This window comes from Triticum urartu, chromosome 4A, assembly GCF_056163025.1.
Source record: "Triticum urartu cultivar PI428250 chromosome 4A, HENAU_Tu73, whole genome shotgun sequence".
NCBI classification, from domain to species: domain Eukaryota; kingdom Viridiplantae; phylum Streptophyta; class Magnoliopsida; order Poales; family Poaceae; genus Triticum; species Triticum urartu.
The window spans coordinates 500,942,044-500,967,386 of NC_141876.1; the positions used below are offsets into that span (position 1 = coordinate 500,942,044).

Sequence of the window (25,343 nt, forward strand, 5' to 3'; positions counted from 1 at the left end):
TGTAGGCACATGTCTAGGGGGAGCTAGCTCAACTCATGAGCTATCATATCCTAGAAGTGCATAAATCAAACACAATCTTTCACATTAGCCACTTTAGGTGGTACTTGTGCTTCAAAGTTGAGTATTGGTCTTGGGCCCAAGGTTCATATCTTCGCGGTGCCATACCAAATAAACTCAAACATGGTGGCCTCGGCCACCGCCCTCTCTTGAGGGTTGTGTCCGTGGTTGTTTCGTGTGTGTGGTGTGTTGTGTTTTCTTGTCTTTTCTCTTGGTGGGTGTTTCTCGCTTCTCTGTTGGTAACAGTGCTCCACATATACCCTTCTCATAGTGATAGGACATTCCTCGCGGCGTATTCAGAAATATAGATCGAGTGTTTTGTGAAGAAGGGGTAAGAGTCTACACTCAGCCCTTTATTCAACAAAAATCACTCATGTCAAAGTTCCTGAATACCCCATGCCCACGGGCTCGTACCGTGCGCACGGGGCCCCCGTGCCCACGGGCTCTGTACCGTGCGCACGGGGCCCCCGTGCGCATGGGGCTCTCTTAGCCCGTGCGCACGGGGTCTGCGGTTTCTGGCCCTGGAGAGGTGGGGCGTGGGGGGGGGGGCTCGGGTTCATCCCACCCATTCGCCCCTCCACTCCCCCGGAAACCTCCAGCGCCGCCACCATCACTTCCGCTCGCCGGAGCTCCTCCGGGCTTCGTCGGGCTTCTTCCTCCGTGGATTTGCATCAAGATGGGGTCCTCCTCCGGTTGGTCCTGTCCCCTTGATCTCTCTCCATAAGTTCCTATCTAGTTTTTAGCTTTAAGGTTTCCTTGCTCCATAGATTCATTTGGCCTCAACTAAATTTTAGATAGAATTCGAGTGCATAGATCCTTTAGTCCCTCTGCTGCACCCACTCCTGGATTTCAATCTGGAAGTGGTTGCCGCTGGGAGACCCCCGTGCGCACGGGGCCCCGTGTCCACGGTCCTGTACCGTGCGCACGGGACCCACGTGCGCACGGGCTATCCAGGAACTGGTTTGCTTGAATTCTGTCTAACTCCTTGCCATCCATCTTGCACTTGTACTCATTTGTGTTTCGTGCTTTGTGTTGTTGGGTGTTTGCGTGTGTTTCAGATTCCGCTGACAAGAGGGCCGAGCTTCGTCGCAAGCGCCCAAAAGGAGGATCAAAGGATTTCACGATTGCTCGTCGGCAGCCATTTGAAGGCATGGGTCAGGAGTCTGGGTCAGGTCAGGGTCGTGTTCGCCGTGCAGCCTCAAAGCGGCCCGTTTTTTAGACCTCCGATAATTCTGAGGAAGATTATGACTCGCAAGATGATTCTTACTATGACAACCCCAATGTTGATGATGAGATAGAAGAAGAGGATGATCGTGTTGAGGAAGATGAAGAAGAGGAAGAGGTGTCTAGTCCCGAGCAAGCCATTCCGGGCGGGCGTGACCTCCGGAATATGCCTCTTGCCAAGTGGACCAAGCCAGAGATCTGGGCTGAGAGATAGAGCCATCCTTATGCAGTTGCCACTAGTATGGGAGTGGATCCCCGCTTCAAGAACGAATTTCAGCAAAGGGTCTATCATGAGCTTCTTATTACCAAGTCAAAGAAGTTTGCTCCTCGCAAGCAACTCAACACTGAGAGTTTGCGCAACAATGATCATTTGTATCACGGTGTGTACTCCGCTCTTGGCAGATTGGGTCTTATTCCGTTTGTCACCTTCAACCATCCCTATAATGAAGATCTAGTGATGCAGTTCTTTGCCACTCTGTATTTCTCCAATGACTCTGCTCGCACCCTCAATTGGATGTCCGGAACGCATCGGTGCTCGGCTCCTATGGCAAAGTTCTCGGAGATCATTCCCTACCCATTTATGGATGCAGAGGCTGTTTCTGATGAGTTTGGCATTGTTAGGGAAAGTGGGCAGCGCACTAAGGATGAGATTGCCTTTGCTTACAAACAAGAGAAGTCGTTTGTCACTGGATCGATCAAAGATCTCTTGCCCCTCTATGACACCATGCGCCATATCCTGAGGTATACCCTCACTCCAAAGGCCGGGGATTCTCATAACATTCAGAGATCCATGCTAGATGTCTTTGTGTATCTTCATCAGAATAAGAAAGTGGATGTTCTGGATTTCATGTACTATGAGCTTCGTCAGTGTGTGCAAGAGAACAAGTCCTTGATCTATGCTCCATTCATACAAGTTTTGATTGAGACTGTCTGTCCTGACAAGTACATTGCCTCCTTCAAGACCTCTGTTCCCAAGCGCAACTCCAACTGGACCCCAGCTGCTCCTGCTTCTTATGTGCCTATCAAGAAGGGGCGCAACCCTAGGCCTGAGGATCGTGCCACTTACACTCCAGGCATGTCCTCTACTGCACGGATCCCTCGTGGTACCAAGTCTGTTGGTTCTGAGGCCGTCTTTGCCAGGGGAGAGAATAAGTCTCTGTTCAAGACCTTGAGCAACATGTTCAAGATGTGCTAGTCAATTCAGCGCCATCAGATCAAGAAAATCAACAAGGAGAAGCTTGTTCGGCGTGAGCAGAAGGCAGCAAGGGCTGCAGCTGGTGAGGTGGTCAGTCCAGGTTCAGAGGACAACGACAGTGAGGTCACTGCTCGATCTTTTCCGATGGATGGGTGGCGTTTTGATGATGATGATGATGCCTCGAGTGCTCCTCCTCTTGTCTAATGGGTCTGGGTGTCGCCATTTGTCTCCTTTTTTGTTGTCTTGATGACAAAGGGGGAGAAGTGGTGTGTTCGTGGGTGTGTTGTGTGCGTTGAGATCTCAAGCCTCGTGTTTCTCGCTGTTAGTTGGTTTTAGTTGGCTTGAGATACTCTTATTTACTTTCCGTCTGTGTGGTTGTGAGACTCTAGCTTTATCAGTGAACCTATTGCAATTATCTCCTTATGCCTATTGGGTCTCACTTTATTTTCTCGCCACACTTTGTCATGAGATCTAGGCACCGTTATAGGTTTATTATGATTAATCTCATGACTTGACAATAGTGACCTTGGTAGAGCCTCCTATGTGTGTACTAGATGCATTCTTGTTTTCGGGCACACATATAGGGGGAGCTATCATGATCATTATATGTTCCATGGCTTTCTATCTGTTTATCCTCTATGCCATGCTCTAACCACGTTGTCATCAATGCACCAAAAAGGGGGAGATTGAAAGTGCAAGTGGCACTTATACTATATTTTGGTGTGATGACAATGTGGTTAGTTGAACTAATATCGGTTGCTAAAGTTTATCTCAGGATATTGGTTCTAAGTGCCCACGATGGAGATGTGCGACCCCCCCCCCCCCATTTCAAAAAGGGCAAAGACGTGGTCTTTCGACGCTTCGAAGGTTTTAGTTTTGGTTTTCTTCGAGTCGTAGGAAAGACCGCACTATTAAAATGGGTTTGTGTGGATGAAAGTTGTGTGGGAATGCCATTGCCGAGCCTTACTCTCTTATCCTTCCCACTCCGACCACCTAAAGAACCTAGTGTGTGTGATGTGGTACTCAGAAAGCTTGCAACAGAAAGTTACTGGATACCCCGTGCACACGGGGTCCTTTGACCCCCGTGCGCACGGGGTACTGCGTAACTCTCTGAGTACCCCATGCGCACGGGGTCTTTTGACCCTCGTGCGCATGGGGTACTGCGTAACTCTCTGAGCACCCCGTGCGCACGGGGTCTTGTGTGAAAGTCTCTGAGTACCCCGTGCGCATAGGGCTGACTTAGCCCGTGTGCACGGGGTCCAACGGGCAGAAATCCCCACCAGCCAAGAACACTTATATATGCCCTTCTTCCACCTCCAACCTCTAACCCTAATGTCTTGTTGAGCTCCACCATTGCTACACCCCATTTTGCTCAATACTCTCAATCCCTCCATCCAAACTTGTTGAAACTTTGGAGATTGGGAGAGCAAGACCCGATCTACAACTTGACCAAACCAAATCGTGTTCCCCGCAACATTTCTTCCCATTGACTTGTTACTCTTGGAGCTTGGGCTCCTAGGCGGTTAGAGGTTCCTCCGGAAGCTTCCTTGCTTGTGGTGTGCTCCGAAAAAGTTTGTAAAGGTGTGTTGGTCGCCTTCAAGACCAACCCCGAGTGATTCGAGGCTCATCCGTTGGGGGTGACTTGAAGGAGAATACGGTGAGCCTTCGGTGGCGTTCCGCAAGCTTTGGCTCCGGCACCGCTCCAAACGGAGAGTAGCTCTTCCCCAAGGAAGAGTGAACTTCGGGTTAAAATCCACGTCCTCGTCTCACTTGTGGTTAATCCTTTCCTGTACCTTACTTTGTTGTTGTATGCTTGTTGGCTTGCTAATTAGGTTGTTGCCTAGCATATTTATCTTGGAGATTGCTTGTCATATAGGTTGCATTCACCTAGTTGCATATCTAGTGAACTCTTTTATCCGCAAAGCCTTAAAAACGATAAGAAAGATTAAAATTTGTAGTCTCCTATTCACCCCCCCCCCCCCTCCTCTAGTCGACCGTATCGATCCTTTCACTTGTATTGTTTCGGCGAGGATGGCATGTGCATGGACGGCGATGGTGTCCCGCACCTGCACGTTCGACGCCACCCCCATATCCCTTCTTTTTGAGCAGCGCTCTCTCCTTTAGTTTTTATTTGAGGCGGCAAGCTTGCTGTGTCGGCGAGTTGATCTTTTGGATGCCTACCTTCGCCGGATCCCTGACATGTCATCTTCGGCAGCTTTACGGATGGATCCATGTTTGCGGTTGTGGCCGTAAAAAAGCATGGGAATTAGGATAGAGAGCGGCGGGATGGTGGAGAGGAGAGGGTTGAGAAAAGGGGGCTTTGCTCTGAAAATAATGCAGGCAATTTAGAATGCACGGGTCAAAGTCTTACGTGACTGATGTCCGGACTCCCTTAAACCCCTTCGATTTTGCTTTCGGTATGGGATCGCGACGTCCGGATAGCTCGATTTGAACACTCGCAGGAGGTTTGGGAGCGAGCGTTGCAGATGCCCTACGGATGTGTGCGATGGAGTGCCCCCGAGATTCCTATCATCGTTTTCTCAAACGGCAGCGGGTGAAAAATATTCACATCGTATGGTGTAGCGGTAGCGGGGCAGTAAAAACAAGTTGTATCTGCACGCAAGCTTTTTTTTTTTGCATCGAATATCTGCACGCAAGCTGAAAACAGTGGAAGAGAGCATCGAGGTCGGCAGGCAGGATGTACCACCACCTCGCGGTAAAACACGCCAACGCGGTGACGTACGTGGTTTGGACCGGTTCGATGTGAACCTCGTCGCCGCCGGCCCGAACGCGCCGGACGTAGGTAGAACGTCCGTCCGGGTTGAAAGAAAAAGAGGACGAGGACGAAGAACGATCCCGACGGCGTCCTCCTTCCTCCTCTCCCGATCACACTCACGCGTCGAGTAAGCCAAACCGCGTGGCAGCTCGCCAGAGGCGCAAACCAAACACGTCGGTCGGCCACGTACCGCGTCCCGTCCCGTCCCGTCCGTGGCAGCGCGACAGAAAATAAACTAATCCGTGCGAGTATAAACATGCATTATTATCACGACGAAGTGTCCGACCGTGGCCGGTTCCTTTTTCCCGAACTCCGGTCGCGACGAGCGCGTGGCTGGCTGGGGCACGCAAAGGGCCGGCGTCGTCGTTGGTCCTAGTTAAAAAAGAGCCCAACTCCCGTCGGCCTACCTCCATGGAACGGAAGGAAGACCGACCACCGATGAGATGAGCAACGATCCTTTTCTAGGAACAAACGAAAACGGAACGGAAAAACGTCCGTCAGCCTAGCCGACGGCCAGCCGGGCGGGCGGGCTGGAAGTTTGGTTCAGTTGGGTCAATTTGTTCAGTCCTAGTATGCATACCTACATTTCATTTCCACACTGCGGAACATGGACCGATCGTCCGAGGGAGCGGAAACAGCACGTGTAGGAGACATTCTGAACTGAATACAGGCGAGCCCTCCCACTCCCGCTCCCACTGGGATTTGTTTAGTCCAGCTTTGTGCGTTTTCGCGCTTTGCTGGATCTTCGTATCCTTGGCTGGCCTGATCGACGGCCTCTGCGTGTGACTTGTAGGACGAGCGGATCCAGCGGGAATTCGTGGTCTTAGCCTCACATGCTTCTAGACTGGAAGAATGTTAGCAAGCCAATCGAAGCTATAGGGTATGTTTGGTTGCCCTCATCCAGTCCAACTAGGCCCGCGCAGGAAAGGAGAGGCCTATTTGGTTGCCTGATTTTACTGTTGGGCCTGCATCGCATGCTTCTCAAAGCAGCCCATAGTCTGGCTCGCTGGAAACGCTTGGATTGGCAGTTTCTCGCGAGCCAGGTTGAGTGCGGCGCGAGGTCGCACATGTGGGTGCGACGCGAGGGCGAGGGGGGATGGCGGGAGACGGAAATCTGGCGCGCCGTCCCGGCGCCAAATCTAGCCTCATCCCCCTTTCACTCGCTCACCCATAGCCACTACCCCCTTTCTTCCTTACTGCCTCATCACCGGTGGTGGCTGCAATTTCAGATTTGCGCTAGAGGCGGCGGCGGATCTGGTGCTCCCCTTGCTGTTGGCCACCGTCTGGTCGACCTAGTATGTGCCATGGCTTCTCCTACGCCGTCCTCGTCTCCTATGCCGGTAAGCAGCACCCCCTCCCCCTTTGTTAGCTCGATGGTTAGGCCGTTAGGCTAGGTGTAGGATCGTTTTCCCACTAAATGAACCGTCGATGTCGACTAGGTTATGGACGCACGGATGAGGCTGATAATCCAGGCAGGAACATTGATTAGTGTGATTCAGGCATGGGTCATGTTCATGCACCAGAGAGCTATTCGTCGTGCCGGGAGACCTTTGATCTGCTATAGTCCATTGTTTCTCCGGAAACAGGAGAGGATCCAAAATCTGAACTACATCTACAACTGCAATGACGTCGAGGCTTTGTGGATGCTTTGAATGAAAAAAGCACCATTTGTCAGGCTTGTCGAGACCTTCAGGAGCAGGGGGGCGCTATAAGATAGCATCAACACCAGTGTCGAAGAGCAAGTGGGCATGTTCCTCCATGTTGTTGTCCATAACCAGAGGTTCAGGGTCATTCACAACACGTTCAGGAGATCAATGGAGACCATCTCTAGGTACTTCAAGCAGGTGCTTTTTTCTATTGGCGAGCTTAGAGGAGAGATGATCAGGAGACCATCTGGTCAGACTCCACCCAAGATTCGCGGAAGCCCAAAATGGTATCCATACTTCAAGGTGAGCATTGATAATATACACTTTTCATGGCTTGATATGCTTGTATTGTTCAAGTTTAGCACTAACACAAGCTTGTGATGCCATTTCCAGGATTGCATTGGGGCAACAGATGGTACTCATGTCACTGCCAGAGTTCCTAGGTCACAGTCTGCAGCATACAGGGGAACAAAGCACTACACAAGCCAGAATGTGTTTGCTGTTGTTGACTTTGATTTGAAGTTCGCATATGTGTTGGCTGGCTGGGGGGGGGGGGGGAGGGTCAGCGCATGATGCTAACATTCTCAGTGACAGCATGATTCGACCTCATGGGATCAATATCCCCGACGGCAAGTTCTACCTCGGAAATGCTGGCTATGCATGTCGGCCGGGTATTCTTCCACCCTTCAGGAAAACCAGGTACCATCTCAACGAGTTCTCTGGTAGGAACTATCCTACGACTGCACAGGAGATGTTTAATCTCAGACACTCCAGCCTTAGAGTAACTGTTGAGAGGGCATTTGGAGCTCTGAAGAATAGGTTTAAGATCCTGGATCAGAAGCCATTTCACCCATACTCCACTCAGGTTAAGCTTGTTCTTGCTTGTTGCATTCTGCATAACTGAATCCTCTAGTGGGGCTTTGATGAACACGTGCCTGAGGAGGAAGAGGTCGAGCCTAACGATGTTGTTAGCTCCGGCCATGGAGTGGAGGCATTTGACAATGACGCTTGGAAGAATAAAAGGTTGGAGTGGGCAGAGGCAACATGGCTTAACAAAGGTCAGTGCAAGATTTGAAGAAGATGGAAGAAGAAGAAGCAGAAGAAGCAGAAGAAAAGGAAGAGGAAGAGGAAGATCTGATAGCAACAACACCGATGAACTATTCCCTATTTAGCCAATGGCTCTTAATAATTTGAACTGTCATTTGATAGTAGTTAGGATGAACTGTCATTTGTTTAACTAGCTGACGCTACATATTCAGATTGTGTGTGGTAAGCTCACCACTAGTTAGAAATGATGACAACACCTTATGCAGGTTGCAACCAAACAACATGTCATATGTGCGCCTAATGCAATGCTGGCAACCAAACGCCGGGTCAAAAATGGTTGTCTCATGCAACTAGAGGCATGCAGGCAACCAAACTATGTGCATCTGGTTTTTTTTGGCCTGCATCCCCTCAAACCGGCTGCACTATTCAAGAACTCGGCCGAGTTACCATTTAAATGGCCATTTAATCGCTACTCGGTGCCTAACTGAGGCGAGTAGCACGTACTCGTTTCATTAAATGGTCAAGCCGATTAACTGGCATTTAATTGGTTGTCAGACGATTAATTGGTTGTCAAACCGATTAATCGGTGATGGGTCAGGTAACTGAAGTGGCATCCATAAAAAAAAGGGGTAACCGAAGCGGCAATCCAGGACATTATGAGTTGTGAGAACTATTTGAGTATTTGTGGTCAGTGAACCTTATTATCTATGATGCTATTTGTGTTGAACCTTGTAGTGAATTATTCCATGTTCACATGTATGGCTGCTATTTATCTTGTTATGTGTGGCTTCACATTGCCAAGTTGTGTGGCTGTCATTTTAATTTATCTTGTCATGTCTCATGTGTGGCTTCTTGTTGTCATATGTATGGCAACAAACCTACAAAATTGATGATAGATATGCATTTATATATGCTCTAAACTTGTCATTGTCAAGAAGCCTTTTTTCTTTTCTTTTTTGCGGGTCAAATGAAGCCTTGATTTTGACAATGATAGAATTATCATTTTACGTACATATGCTGCTAAAAAAAATTAAAACCAACTGCTCTAATTGCTAAAACTAAACGAAAGCAACTCAGTGACGTAGTCTTGACCGAGTTGCTTTCGGGCAATCCATATCGGACTTTGGTAGGGTCTCTGTAGCATCAAGTTCTACTGCTAGTAGCGCCTGTGGTTTGACCTACTACTAGTACAGGTTTCTAGACTATCTCGCTAGGCTAATATGCGGTGAGGAGCTATTGTCTACATTTCGTAAAACTGGAACACATCAACGAGAGTCCACCACAAGTTACCACCCACAAACAATTGGCAACCGTTCATTCCTAGTGGAGAACTCAAAACTTCTCAACAAGTTACCACTCAATTCTTCAGAGAGATTGCCTGGTGACGAAACATACATCAGACTCAGGAATAACTTGCGATCCAAAGTTGACGATGGAAGGCAAGTTGCTGAATTATTCAGAACAGATGAGCACTGGGAGAGATGGAAATTTTCAATGACAATATTTTACCAGCGCAGCTAAGTTACAGCTTATCTACGCCACAGCTATTTGTCCCGGTCATTTTCAATTTTTCCTGAAGGAACAAATATGATGACCAGTTTGCGGAAATATTTATCTAAACATGGGTCCATAAGATCTTGTTTTCGGAATTTAAACGAAATCACAACTTCCAAATATCCCAAAACAGGAAAAGGTCACGTGAAGATACCAACATGTCTTTTTGTAAACTTTGCTTAAAAATATATGGGCTGTGTAAAAATCAGAATTGATCTGTATGTATTCTGCCGCAAGTCATTTTGTGATTTTTACACGCCTTGGAAATGGTCATAACATGTTGCCAAAAGTTACAATGACAAGTCTCTATGTTTTTTGCAAATAAAAACAAATCGCTACCTTTTACCTACACGTATGGCCCATGACCCATTCTTTTCAATGATTTTTTGTAAGTTATGGGTGTGAATTATACTGAGTTTCAAAGAACAAATTCATCTATAAATATTTGAGCTGTGTACAAAACAGAATTGATTTTTTCCGCAGTAAATTACGTGCTTGTGTTGTGTATTCTAATGCAAGTTATTTTGTGATTTTTACACGGCTTGGAAATGGTCATAACTTGTTGCCAAAAGTTGCAATGACAAGCCTCTACCTTTTATTTACATGTACATCCCTTTCCTTTTGCTGTTTTTTTCATAAGTCATGGTTGTGATTTTTTTTTCAAAATAGAAGGTTAAACCTCTGGGCCTCTGCATCTAAGAATGCATACATCCATAATATTACTGAATTTCATGCAAGAAACATGGCCAAAGTCATTAACGTGCAAAAGAACATAATTGATTTTTCGCGGTAACATGCCTCTATTGTATGTATTCTACTCTAAGTCATTTTGTGATTTTTACACAGCTTGGAAATGGTCATAACCTTTTGCCAAAAGTTACAATGACAAGTCTCTGCCTTTTCTGTATTCACAAAAAAGTCTCTACCTTTTATCTACACGTATGGCCCTTTCTCTTTGTTATTTTTTCATAAGTTATAGGTGTGAACTAATACGGTGTTTTAAAAAAACAAGCTCACCTAGGGAATGCACCTCTCTCAACCAACGACTTGCCCCATTAATACTTTAAAACATTTGCCTAGTTGGCATGCATAATACTACCTATGATACTACCATTACGACCAGTCTGAGTTACATGTCAGGATATTAATTTCTTGTTCACCCCCTGCAAAATGTCTTGTTCTAATATAAAAATATGACCCTTGGCGAAAACTGGCCTAGAAGATGAAAACTAGGCACGTGGATGAACTCTATTCAAATAATAAAGTTATTTCACAACTTCTTAGATTTGAAAAACTTTACCGAGCAAAGAACAACAAAAGCAAAAAAAAACAATGGTAGGGTGGTGGCATCCACGATCTAGTGCTATCGCTCGAAGCTACCTCCTCTCAACCTATTCTTCCTTGCCCCGGACGGGCACATTTGAGACCTAGGTGTAGATGAATCCTAATTGAAAATAATTTAGTAATTGCGAAAGAAGATAAAAAATCATGATTTTTTCTAGAAACAATCATGATCAAGTGTTTACAATCGCGTAATTTTTTTGCAGAAGAATGATTTTTTATGGTATTGTGGGCGAAAAAAACAAAATCAGCACTACATCAGAGTTACTATTCACTCCTTTTCTTCGCAATTTTTTTGCCCTGAAGTCGACTGGAGTTTTTCGTTCACAAAACTTTTTATACAAGTACACCAGTAGGTCAAGTTTGTTCCAAAAAAACTATTTTTAAAATTATTTCTTGAATAGCTATTTTTTTTTACGTTCATCTACACTCAGATTCCGAGGGGTATTTTCCTTCTTGCCTCTCTCTACTTCCCTCGCCGTCGGCTCACCCCCCTCCTCTTCCCTATGATATCCTCACCCCCGGTCGCTTGATAGATATCCTCGTCGTTCGAACACCTCCCGCTTCTCCCCAGCCTTCGCCCCCCCCCCTCACCCCCGGTCGCTTAATAGATATCCTCGTCGTTCGAACACCTCCCGCTTCTCCCCAGCCTTCGTCCCCCCCCCCTCACCCCCGGTCGCTTGATAGATATCCTCGTCGTTCGAACACCTCCCGCTTCTCCCCAGCCTTCGTCCCCCCCCCCCCCCCCCAAACTCCTCTCTAGATGCGGGATGTGCCGATGTGTTGGATCAAGAATATTCGGTCCAACATCAGCCTAGACAACCTCCATTCCCCTTCTTCCTCCTCCTACGCCCTAGATCGATGATGCTCCGATGTTGTTGTAAACCCCATTGGGCTAAAAAAATCGCTGATACATTTTACTATTTGAAGGAAGAAAGAAGGCCATGCTCACGTTGCTTTGCTCTAAAAAAGAAAGCCATGCTGGCACCTAACTGCACATCGGTAGGTCCAAAAGAAAAGAGAAAAAACAAGTGAACATCGGTAAGGCATGACCAACCCGACCGTTTCCTCCTACCCGCGGCTTACGCCCCCTTTTCATTCAAACATAGGCGAACATCGGTGCGTTCCATTCAACGTCAACCTTCCCGATTCAAACCTTTACCCTTCCTTCCGTTCCGTTCTCCCGTTCCCTCCCTCCCCTATTTGAACCCTTCTTCCCACCACTCCAGTCTTCGTATTCAACTCTTCACACCCCCACCCCCACCCCACCCAGCTGCCCGCCACACCACACGCGCCCAACACGCCCGCTCTGCTCCATCGTCTCCATCACCCTTCACCCATCGAACCACCACCTACCTCTTCGGCCGATCCATCCATGGCGCTGCTGGCACGGAGGGCGAGGAGGGCGGCAACCAAGGCGGCGGCGGCGCCGCCCGTGGCGGTGGAGCTGTCCATCCCGGCGCACTTCCGGTGCCCGATCTCGCTCGACCTCATGCGCGACCCGGTCACGGCGCCCACGGGGATCACCTACGACCGGGAGAGCATCGAGGCGTGGCTCGACACCGTCCGCGCCGCCGTCTGCCCCGTCACCCACGCCCCGCTCCGCCGCGACGACCTCGTCCCCAACCACGCCATCCGCCGCGTCATCCAGGACTGGTGCGTCGCCAACCGCTCCCGCGGCGTCGAGCGCATCCCCACGCCCAAGATCCCCGTCACCCCCGTCCAGGCCTCCGAGCTCCTCTTCGAGGTCGACGAGTCCGCGCGCGCCCGCGACCGCGGCGCGCCCGCCCGCTGCGCCGCCGCGGTCGCCAGGGTCAGGGCCCTCGCCCGGGAGAGCGAGAGGAACCGGCGCTGCTTCGCGTCCATCGGCACTGGCCGCGTGCTCGCCGCGGCGCTCGAGTCGCTAGCGGCGGGCGGCGGCGAGCCGGCCGGGGGTGTTCTTGAGGACGTTCTCGCGGCATTGGTCCGCATGGCTCCGTTGGACGAGGAGGCCGCCAGGATCTTGGGATCGCCGCACTCGCTGGGCTCGTTGGTCGCCATCGCCGAGAATGGAAGCTTGGCGGGAAGGCTCAACGCCGTGATGGCGATCAAGGAGGTCGTGTCCTCGTGCGACGGAGCATGCACAGGTTTAAACGGGAAGGCTGAAGAGATCGTGGACGCGCTGGTCAAGATCATCAAGGCTCCCATCTGCCCACAGGCCACCAAGGCCGCCATGGTCGCCGCCTACCATCTGGCGCGCTCCGACGAGCGCGTCGCGGCGCGCGTAGCCAGGACCGGTCTCGTGCCGGTGCTCGTCGAGTCCCTCGTCGACGCCGACAAGAGCGTGGCCGAGAAGGCGCTGGCGTTGCTCGACGCCGTTCTCGCGTCGGAGGAGGGCCGCGAGAGCGCGCGCATGCACGCGCTCACCGTGCCCATCCTCGTCAAGAAGATGTTCCGCGTGTCCGACCTGGCCACCGAGCTCGCCGTCTCGGCGATGTGGAGGCTCGGCAAGAACGCCGGCGGCGACGAGGGCGCGGCGACGAAATGCCTGGTGGAGGCGCTGCGGGTCGGAGCCTTCCAGAAGCTGCTGCTGCTCTTGCAGGTTGGCTGCAGGGACGCAAGCAAGGAGAAGACCACCGAGCTGCTCAGGATGCTCAACAAGCACAAGGGCGCAGGGGAATGCGTCGACGCCATGGACTTCAGAGGGCTCAATAAGCTGTCCTGAATCACAACTTGTGTAAAGAAACATTGTAGGATAGATGGATGTGTAAGCTAGCAGATTGGTAGGATAGTTAGATGTAAATTCTTCTCCCTTTTTTGCGTTTGCCAGGTGTTAGCTAGATTCAAACTTTTTTGTTTACAGACGCTTGAACGCTACTTGAGAAACAAATAAAAGGCTTAGGTACAATGCGACTGTCATCGGATGAAAAACCTACGAAGAATGAATAAATTGCCTGCTTTCCCCACTCTTCTAATAATTCTATGAATTGTTGTCGACTTTTTCTTGAAAGTACGCCTAGGCATACCATGTTGTTGTCGACTTTTTGATCAAGCAGAGGCCCAGTATCACATGGCGGACGCAATAGTTGTGCCCTTCCCACCATACAGCTAGTGGAAGGCACAACCACGACTTCAATACAAACTAAACTTTAGGTCTCTCACCTCATCCGGTTAGTTAGTCTCATCTCAACATATTTGGTTTTCCGGTTTATAAGGCTCATTGCTTCGAGAATAGGCAAACGTTAGCTATGGGAAAGAAAGAGAGAAACGTGAATATTTTGGTGTTTGTCTAGACTTGGGCCGAAAGAACCCAGATAAACATGGTCTAGAAACAGGTCATTGAATTGCATGGGAAGAAATGTTTGGTTCCGCCTAGGTTCCCATTCAGTTTCTCATATCAGGAAGCGAAGTTTCCAATTACTTTTCGTAATACGTCTTTTGGTTGGTTTGTACGGCCGAGTCTCGGTTTCTAATCCGCTCCAGTTTAGAAGGTTTTAGTTTTGTGAATGGGTGTATCGGAAAGCACGCTTAAAACATCATGCGCGAAACAACACACTAGCTACCTTTCCGGAAAATCGCTAGGGTTGGAGATTGTATTTTTTTAGTTCAAACAAACTTATCATTGTTATCGGAGACATCCTTGCAGAATAAGGGATGACGGTTCAAGGAACATGAAAAACAATCAAAATACAGGGCGGGGTGTCTTCATAAAAAACAAAATACTCGTATTAGACCAACTATGCATCTATCGCATTGTTTGTGTTGCTACTACTACCTTGTTTGTTGATGATTGGATGAAGCGTGAATTTAATTAAATGCAGGAAGTACTTTATTTGTCCATCGATGTAACGCTTAGAGATACTTCCTCCGTTCCGAATTACTTGTCTTAGATTTGTCTAGATACGAAGCTATCTAGCACTAAAATGAGTCTAGATACATCCGTATCTAGACAAAAATGAGGTCGGAACGGAGGGAGTAACTAATATGAGGGAGGAAGCCGATAGATCTTCCTGCTGCCTAAACGACTGCGATTTAGATCTTGTTATCAAACTTCTTATATATTCATAACACTGAACTTTTTTATTCACCATTAAATTTATTCTTTTTTGGTGATATTTTAATTACATTTAAAATAACATTTTAAAGTCTTACTGGTTGAACGAACATAATTATTCATATATATTAATTTACACATTTCCATGCAATTCTAGCATTAATAATTGAAAATATATTTTTCACCAAAACTATAACTAAGTTATTTTTTGTTGATTATTTGTATTTTAAATGTTCTTTGAGATAATATTTAGTTAAGATAAAATTAACTCTAAATCCAAGAAAAAAAAGTATGGCGTCACTCAACATCCATCCGTTAGTGTGTTCAAATATATTTGTATGGTATTTGTCTGTAGTTTATTAATATGCACAAAACTTGATAAAGTGCTAAGACTGTATGAAAACATATATGCTAGATGGTTCTCGAGTATAATAGTATCAAGTTTGGGCATAATTAAATCATGAATTCAAGTAGTGTATGGGGTCTCAGCGAATAATATGTTCAAACCACAGTTCCGAGCATCAAATGTGCATGAGAGATTGCAAGATACCATGTATATAGTAGATCAGGTAACAATGTTAAATCATCGTACATTTAAGCAAGATATGCCGTGAATAACTGGCATACGGACCTAGACGAGGAACAATTGATACACACTGAATAGCAAATGCGACCCACGCAATGCATCCAATGTTCCAATCAACCCCAGCCCGGTATTCTCAGAGAGCTTGGATTCTTTGAAGAATATAAATACAAATCAGACCAATTATTTCAAGTCCAACGACCAGCGCGCGACGTGGCATAGTATAAGTAGTTCACCTAACATCGAGTGGCATAGTATAAGTAATTCACCTAACATCGAATCCGACCCGATGCCGCTGATTTAGAAAAAAAAAATACTCCCTTCAATTCAAATTAATTAATCGTTGCTTTAGCACAACTTTAATACTACAAAGTTGTACTAGAGCAACAACAAATAATATGGACCGAATGGAGTAGTAGATGCTGCCCCTACAAAAAATAAAATTAATAAGGTGGCGATCATACATCTGCTTGTGTCGTCTTACATGACTGTCAATTGTTCCATTGACCTTGTAAAAACAAACTTCCTAGAGAGGGTAATAGAAGTAGAAATATATAAATGCTGCATAACACCCGGCAAAGTACACATTTCGTGCGTGTTTTTCCATGTTGATGAGTGGCTCCACAAAATCTATCTAGACACGATCGAGGTTGGAATATTCTGCAGCACGCGACGCCGCGGGTCAGCCCAGTCTAGATGCAGCTACCGCTTCTCGACTTTGAAACGTGGATCAGTTCAAGTGTGCGCAGAAGTATTACGTACGTAGTAGAGCCTGACCCGGTGGACCTCCCACCACCACTGATCGAGGCATGCACCAACGTTGCCCAGCTCGGAGCAATCTCTACGTTCCATTCGGAAATCTTGACTCCTCCGTCTCCGTGTGGTCGAGCTATAGCTAGCTAGTACACATCTTGTTCCAAATCCCATCAGTTTTGTTGTCGTGGCCACGAGCCCACGATCTCGGTTTTGCTATAGCTTTAGAGCATTTATTGGCGGAGTTAGCAAATCCAGCCCCTCAAACGTTTGTGGACACTCATCGGGCATCCCTCTTATCCGCCACTCTGCATCCGCCTATCTTATATCCGGCGCATTATATTCATACTATACATGCAAACATCGCTCTACCTTACGTGATCAAACGGCGGACAACAAAAATCGGCTGCAAAGAAACACAAGATCGGCTGCAAGCGGACATTAACATACTTCACTACATCCAAAAAATCATAGTTCGTCCCTGGACAAGTTCATAAACTTCTACAGCTAAAAAAAATATAAACATTGAGGAGGAGGGGGGGGGGGGTCACCACTTCCTCCTTCCTCGCCGGGCCTTTGCCCTTCCGGTCGCTGGTGCAGCTGTTGTAGGTGTCCACGGCTCGACTGGTGGATAGTCTTGGTCGTCGGACGAGGAGGTGCAGTTGTCGCCATCGTCGGAGTCAGAGTCGGAGAGGACGATGAGCCCCTTCATCTGACGGACCGCCCTGTCCTGCTCCCGCTTCAACCTTGCCACACGAGCCTTCTCCGTCGTTGCCTCCTTCGCCTCGCGCTCCGACTGCTCAATGGCAAGTCGGAGCACCTTGGCGTTCTTCCGTCGGAGGCGGCGAGCGTCCGTCTCCGCCGTCGTGAGGGAGCGGAGATACACCAATGCGAGGAGACACGCGTCCTCATCGACGTCCGGCTTCGTCCCACGCGCCGCCGCCGCGTCCCTCTCATGTGCATGCTGCCTCTCGCAGTGTGCGCCTCCGACTCTGGAGTGTGCATGCGGGTCGGATGCGCGGGCACAAGCACCCAACGCTGGCCGCATGGAGGAGCGGGCGGCAAGGGAAGGAGACGGCACGGGGCCGACGCTGACTGTGTTGTCCTTGCGTCGCTGCGCGCGGGCCGGGAGGGTCCAGCTCCGGCGTCCGCGTTGTGCCGGCACGGGAGCTGCGGCGACGCTCCAGATCCAGAGCTGCCACCTGTCTCCACCTTGGACCGCAACAATGCAATGCAGAGGGCCATTTTCTCCTCGTAGTCGAGCTATGAGCCGGAGTCGCTGATCCCAGAACCGAAGAGGGAAATGAGTGGACGGAGAGAGAAAGAGAGAGAGAGTGAGTGAGTGAGAGAGAGGGAGAGAGAGAGGGGGGGGGACAGAGTGAGATAGGGTATGAGCTCGCCGTCCAGATTAGGGGTTTTCTGTGGGGTCCGTGGTGGGTCGTTCCTGTCAGGGGGACGCGCCCATGTGTGCCCGGGCCGCCCCATATCCGCCCTATATTTGGGCTGGATATAAGGGGTGCCGGTCATCCTGAGCGTTTATCCGTAGTTTGAGAATTCAATTGGGTTGATTTTTTTTTTGACCGGTTAGTGATCGGATGGTCTGCCCGGGCGTTTGATACTGGTATGAGAGGCTTGGCTGTAGATACTCTTACATATTCGTTTGTCGTCGTAAGTCACCTGTGTGTACACGTTTGATTTATTTTCAATGGCAGTGAGAACTTAGAACTGAGGAGTGGATGCATGCACGTTAGCGCCCCTGACAATACGGGCCTACAGGTCAGCAGCGGCAGCATACGCGATGCACGGCCCAAGCGTGCAGCGCGCCCCAACCCACACATTGCTGGATCCGACTTGGTGAACCAGCTGCTACTTAGCCAGCGCGGAGGAGAAGAGGAACTATCCAGAGGATCAAGGCACGGCGGCGGCTACCAACTATTTCCCTTTCCTTTCTTCCTTCTCAAGAACCACCTTCGATCTGGTTGTAATCCCTATAATCGCTACCGTTTGACAATAGATCGAGAGAACTACTACTACTACTCTAACGATGCATGGATGCAGTGTGCGACACGAGCCACAGGTAGTGATGCCGACTGTCTGCACTTACGTCATCAGCGACGACACATGCGACACTCGCCAGAATGCGGAGTTTCGATGCGATTCGAGAGAAGGCTAAATGAGTTTTAAATAGATTTGAGGGGGCTAATCTAATATATTATGTTAAAGTTGGCTTAAATAGTGTTAAATATCATGTGTTTACGTAAAGAAATAAAGTACGTTGGGAGGGGGGGCATCGCCCCCTTTGCCCCTCATTAAGGTCCGCCACTGCACGTACGTGCAGTGGGCAGCTAAAAGCTTCTAGATTTGTTTGCGTAAGTGATGCGCGAGCGGCGTGCGTGACGGTGGGGGTAGATCCTTTGGACAATAGAGTCTAGACAAGTAGTGGTGCTCGGAGTCGGAGCAAGTGATGTCAAAATATATCCCCACAAAAAAAGCTATACATGCATACATGCGCGCAAACTACAGTTAAACACAAGGATATTGATGTAGCTATAACCCAAGTTTATGTGATGTGGCTTGACGTCACGAGCAACACGCCACCAGTGTTTAGATTATGCTAATATTATTGGTTCTTCCTCCTAAGCGGCATGGAACTAAACCCTAGTGCCGCCACAAGTCTGCCACTTTCCTCGGTCCTTGTGTGTCGTATCTATCATCACTCGTGTTTCCTCCATGCCCCTACTTGGGGGTGGAAGGGGTGAGTGGTCTTCTCAGGTTATGTGGTGCCTTCATCCCACGGTGTGGTGGCTCCCTTACCGTGTGGCAAGGGAGGAAGGGGCGTCCAAATAAGCGACAAGCTAGCCAAGCGGTACGATGGTAGTCCCCTGCATTGTTGAGCATACCTTCTTGTGATGTGGTGCGGGTTTGCTTCAACATCTGCTCCGGTAGCATGGCCTCTGGCTGGTCCTGGGACGCTCGGCGACAAGGTAGCAACAATAGGCGGCTAAATGCGAGTCCCGTCGACCAATGGGCTTGGACGAGCTTAGTTCGACGGGTGGCTGGTGGCGAGTGGAAAACTGGGTGGAGCAAGTCATTTCGAGCAACCTCGACCGTAGTCTTCTTTATCAATAGCGCGTGTGTAACTTCCGTTAGTAGCTACTCAACTGGTTATCCCCTGAGTGCGGTGATACCCTAAGTGCTGCCAAGTCCCATGGCAATGGTTTGCGGGCATGGTGTATAATAGTTTCCATCTGATTTTTCAGTAATTAACTAGACATTTTTCTTTTTTAATTAATTAATAGAGTGAGGTCCTTAGACTCCAACAAAAAAGTGACCGTTTATCACAGTTGGCAATAAGAGCTTTGTGTACCCCTAAAAAAAGGGCTTCTTGCGAGCGTGCACACACAAACTAATCACGGGACATTTTCTTTGCTTTACTCAATGTATACATCACCTCAACAAAATCCTGGAGCTTGTTGATTTCTTAGCTTTCTCTTATCTGTTGCAACCTTTGTAGAGTTCTCATGGTAGTGTTGTTCATTGAAAAAAATGAGACCCAACATAATTATTTAAATATGTTGGAATTTATTTTATGTCTAAACTGATATGGCGCTATCCGTGTAGTCCAATCTTCATTTTCACCACCCTTATGCGCATCCTATTAATCAGCGTGTCAACTTTTTTTGAGGGAAAGCTGATACGTCCATTTTGCATCATGCTTTTATATCGATATTTATTGCATTATGGGCTGTTATTACACATTATGTCACAATACTTATGCCTATTCTCTCTTATTTTACAAGGTTTACATAAAGAGGGAGAATGCCGGCAGCTGGGATTCTGGGTTGGAAAAGGAGCAAATATTAGAGACCTATTCTACACAGCTCCAAAAGTCATGAAACTTGGAAGTCATTTTCAGAATATATAAAAAATACCGAGCGCAAGAAGTTCACCAGGGGGCCACACCCTGCCCACGAGGGTGGGGGGCGCGCCCCCCTACCTCGTGGGCCCCCTGGTGGCCCTCCGATGACCATCTTCTGCTATATGGAGTCTTTCGATGAGGAAAAATCATAAGCCATCTTTCCGGACGAGACTCCGCCACCACGAGGCGGAACCAATCTAGGGCTCTGGCGGAGCTGTTCTACCAGGGAAACTTCCCTCCGGGGGGATCATCGCCATCGTCATCACCAACGATCCTCTCATCGGGAGGGGGTCAATCTCCATCAACATCTTCACCAGCACCATCTCCTCTCAAACCCTAGTTCATCTCTTGTATCCAATTCTTGTCTCCAAGTCTGGGATTGGTACCTGTGGGTTGCTAGTACTATTGATTACTCCTTATAGTTGATGCTAGTTGGTTTATTTGGTGGAAGATCATATGTTCAGATCCTATATGCATATTAATACCCCTCTGATTATGAACATGCATATGCTTTGTGATTAGTTACGTTTGTTCCTGAGGACATGGGAGAAGTCTTGCTATTAGTAGTCATGTGAATTTGGTATTCATTCGATATTTTGATGAGATGTATGTTGTCTCTCCTCTAGTGGTGTTATGTGAACGTCGACTATATGACAGTTCACCATTATTTGGGCCTAGAGGAAGGCATTGGCAAGTAATAAGTAGATGATGGGTTGCTAGAGTGATAGAAGCTTAAACCCTAGTTTATGTGTTGCTTTGTAAGGGGCTGATTTGGATCCATATGTTTATGCTATGGTTAGGTTTACCTTAATACTTTTGTTGTAGTTGCGGATGCTTGCAATAGAGGTTAATCATAAGTGGGATGCTTGTCCAAGTAAGGACAGCACCCAAGCACCGGTCCACCCACATACCACATTATCAAAGTACCGAACGTGAATCATATGAACATGATGAAAACTAGCTTGACGATATTCCCATGTGTCCTCGGGAGCGCTTTTCTCATATAAGAGTTTGTCCAGGCTTGTCCTTTGCTACAAAAAGGATTGGGCCATCTTGCTGTACTTTATTTACTTTTATTACTTGTTACTCGTTACAAATTATTCCTATCACAAAACTATCTGTTACCTATTATTTCAGTGCTTGTAGAGAATACCTTACTGAAAACCGCTTATCATTTTCTTCTGCTCCTCGTTGGGTTCGACACTCTTACTTGTCGAAAGGACTACGATAGATCCCCTATACTTGTGGGTCATCAAGACTCTTTTCTGGCACCGTTGCCGGGGAGTGAAGCGCCTTTAGTAGGTGGAATTTGGTAAGGAAAAATTTATACAGTATGCTGAAATTTACTGTCACTTGTTACTATGGAAAGTAATCCTCTAAGGGGCTTGTTCGGGGTATCTTCACCCCGACCAGTAGAGCAAAGAGTTGCTCCTCAACCTACTGAACCTACTGAAGATGAAAATGTTCACTTTGAAATTCCTTCGGGTATGTTAGAAAAACTTCTAGCTAATCCTTTTGCAGGAGATGGAACAAAGCATCCTGATGAGCACCTAATATATGTGGATGAAGTTTGTGGATTATTTAAGCTTGCAGGTGTGCCCGGAGATGTTATTAAGAAGAAGGTCTTCACTTTATCTTTGAAGGGAGATGCATTGACATGGTATAGGCCATGTGATGATACGGGGTCATGGAACCACAAACGATTGAAATTAGAATTTCATCAGAAGTTTTATCTATGCATCTTGTTCATCGTGATCGCAATTATACATATAATTTCTGGCCTCACGAAGGAGAAAGCATCGCTCAAGATTGGGGAGGCTTAAATCAATGTTATATTCATGCCCCAATCATGAGCTCTCAAGAGAAATGATTATTCAAAAATTTTATGCTCAGCTTTCTGATAACAATCGCACCATGCTCGATACTTCTTGTGCTGGCTCTTTTATGATGAAGACTATTGAAGTCAAATGGGATTTATTGGAAAGAATTAAACGCAACTCTGAAGACTGGGACCTCGATGAAGGTAAGGAGTCAGGTATGACACCTAAGTATGATTGTGTTAAATCTTTTATGGATACCGATGTTTTCCGTAAATTTAGCACTAAATATGGACTTGACTCTGAGATAGTAGCTTCTTTCTGTGAATCTTTTGCTACTCATGTTGATCTCCCTAGGGAGAAGTGGTTTAAATATCATCCTCCCATAGAAGTACAAGTAGCTGCACCTATTAAAGTTGAAGAAAAGATTGTCACCTATAATGATCCTATTGTTCCTACTACTTATGTTGAGAAACCACCTTTCCTGTTAGGATAAAAGATCATGCTAAAGCTTGAACTGTGGTTCGTAAAAGCAATATTAGAACCTATACACCTCCTGAGCAAATTAAAGTTGAACCTAATATTACTATTGTTAAAGATCTCTTGTCTGATAATATTGATGGGCATGTTATTTATTTCTGTGATGAAACTGCTATAATTGCTAAACCTTGTGCTAAAGATAAACCTAGACCTGTGGTAGGCATGCCTGTTATTTCTGTTAAAATAGGAGATCATTGTTATCATGGCTTGTGTGATATGGGTGCTAGTGCTAGTGCAATACCTATTGACTTATACAGAGACATTATGCATGATATTGCACCTGCTGAGTTAGAAGATATTGATGTCACAATTAAACTTGCCAATAGAGATACTATTTCACCAATGGAAATTGTTAGAGATGTTGAAGTCTTGTGTGGGAAAACTAAATATCCTGCTGATTTTCTTGTTCTTAGTTCCCCACAAGATAGCTTTTGTCCCATTATATTTGGTAGACCCTTCTTAAACACTGCTAATGCTAGGATAGACTGCAACACGGATGTTATTACCATTGGTTTAGGTGATATGTCTCATGGGTTTAATTTCTCTAAATTTCGTAGCCAACACCGTGAAGAGGAATTGCCTAGTAAAGATGAAATTATTGGTCTTGCTTCTATTGCCGTACCTCCTAGTGATCCTTAGAACAATATTTGCTAGACCATGAAAATGATATGTTTATGAATGAAAGAAGGGAAATAGATGAAGTATTCTTTAAACAGGAACCCATCCTGAAACACAATTTTCCTGTTGAAATCCTAGGGGATCCTCCTCCACCCAAGGGTGATCCCATGTTTGAGCTCAAACCGTTACCTGATACTCTTAAATATGCTTACCTTGATGAGAAAAAGATATATCCTGTTATTATTAGTGCTAACCTTTCAGAGCGTGAAGAAGAGAGATTGTTGAATACTCTAAAGAAGTACCGTGCTGCTATTGGATATACTCTTGATGATCTTAAGGGCATTAGTTCCACTCTGTGTCAACACAAAATAAATTTGGAGGAAGATGCCAAACCAATTCGTGATCGTCAACGACGGCTGAATCCTAAGATGAAGGACGTGGTAAGAAAGGAAATACTAAAGCTTCTTGAGGCAGGTATAATTTATCCCGTTGCTGATAGTCAGTGGGCATCATAAGTTTTATCCTATGCATCTTGTTCATCGTGATCGCAATTATATATATAATTTTTGGCCTCACGAAGGAGAAAGCATCGCTCAAGATTGGGGAGGCTTAAATCAATGTTATATTCATGCCCCAATCATGAGCTCTCAAGAGAAATGACTATTCAAATTTTTATGCTCGGCTTTCTGATAAAAATCGCACCATGCTCGATACTTTTTGTGTTGGCTCTTTTATGATGAAGACTATTGAAATCAAATGGGATTTATACAGTATGCTAAAATTTACTGTCACTTGTTACTATGGAAAGTAATCCTCTAAGGGGCTTGTTCGGGGTATCTTCACCCCGACCAGTAGAGCAAAGAGTTGCTCCTCAACCTATTGAACCTACTGAAGATGAAAATGTTCACTTTGAAATTCCTTCGGGTATGTTAGAAAAACTTCTAGCTAATCCTTTTACATGAGATGGAACAAAGCATCCTGATGAGCACCTAATATATGTGGATGAAGTTTGTGGATTATTTAAGCTTGCAGGTGTGCCCGGAGATGTTATTAAGAAGAAGGTCTTCACTTTATCTTTGAAGGGAGATGCATTGACATGGTATAGGCTATGTGATGATACGGGGTCATGGAACTACAAACGATTGAAATTAGAATTTCATCAGAAGTTTTATCCTATGCATCTTGTTCATCGTGATCGCAATTATATATATAATTTCTGGCCTCACGAAGGAGAAAGCATCGCTCAAGATTGGGGAGGCTTAAATCAATGTTATATTCGTGCCCCAATCATGAGCTCTCAAGAGAAATGATTGTTCAAAAATTTTATGCTCAGCTTTCTGATAACAATCGCACCATGCTCGATACTTCTTGTGCTGGCTCTTTTATGATGAAGACTATTGAAGTCAAATGGGATTTATTGGAAAGAATTAAATGCAACTCTGAAGACTGGGACCTCGATGAAGGTAAGGAGTCAGGTATGACACCTAAGTATGATTGTGTTAAATCTTTTATGGATACCGATGTTTTCCGTAAATTTAGCACTAAATATGGACTTGACTCTGAGATAGTAGCTTCTTTCTGTGAATCTTTTGCTACTCATGTTGATCTCCCTAGGGAGAAGTGGTTTAAATATCATCCTCCCATAGAAGTACAAGTAGCTGCACCTATTAAAGTTGAAGAAAAGATTGTCACCTATAATGATCCTATTGTTCCTACTACTTATGTTGAGAAACCACCTTTCCTGTTAGGATAAAAGATCATGCTAAAGCTTGAACTGTGGTTCATAAAAGCAATATTAGAACCTATACACCTCCTGAGAAAATTAAAGTTGAACCTAATATTACTATTGTTAAAGATCTCTTGTCTGATAATATTGATGGGCATGTTATTTATTTCTGTGATGAAACTGCTATAATTGCTAAACCTTGTGCTAAAGATAAACCTAGACCTGTGGTAGGCATGCCTGTTATTTCTGTTAAAATAGGAGATCATTGTTATCATGGCTTGTGTGATATGGGTGCTAGTGCTAGTGCAATACCTATTGACTTATATAGAGAAATTATGCATGATATTGCACCTGCTGAGTTAGAAGATATTGATGTCACAATTAAACTTTCCAATAGAGATACTATTTCACCAATGGAAATTATTAGAGATGTTGAAGTCTTGTGTGGGAAAACTAAATATCCTGCTGATTTTCTTGTTCTTGGTTCCCCACAAGATAGCTTTTGTCCCATTAT

At 46.4% G+C, this 25,343-nt stretch overlaps 1 protein-coding gene and 1 pseudogene across 1 annotated transcript; both read left to right on the forward strand.

Moving 5' to 3' along the window:
• Positions 1-7,000: 7,000 nt before the first annotated feature.
• LOC147976312 (uncharacterized) lies at positions 7,001-7,973 on the forward strand. The gene is made up of 4 exons (XM_087520820.1): positions 7,001-7,201; positions 7,292-7,419; positions 7,589-7,763; positions 7,812-7,973. The coding sequence occupies exons 1-4, from the start codon at positions 7,001-7,003 to the stop codon at positions 7,971-7,973; spliced, it is 666 nt and encodes a 221-aa protein (XP_087376946.1).
• A 4,099-nt stretch (positions 7,974-12,072) lies between these two features.
• LOC147976313 (U-box domain-containing protein 21 pseudogene) lies at positions 12,073-13,785 on the forward strand (annotated as a pseudogene).
• Positions 13,786-25,343: the final 11,558 nt, after the last annotated feature.

What these genes read in the sequence shown, in the direction of transcription:
- LOC147976312 (XM_087520820.1), top strand. Translation starts at nt 7,001, where the DNA reads ATGTTCCTCCATGTTGTTGTCCATAACCAGAGGTTCAGGGTCATTCAC. An exon ending in AATGGTATCCATACTTCAAG is followed by an intron (nt 7,202 to 7,291) that starts GTGAGCATTGAT and finishes TGCCATTTCCAG; the next exon opens with GATTGCATTGGGGCAACAGA. An exon ending in GTTGTTGACTTTGATTTGAA is followed by an intron (nt 7,420 to 7,588) that starts GTTCGCATATGT and finishes TCCACCCTTCAG; the next exon opens with GAAAACCAGGTACCATCTCA.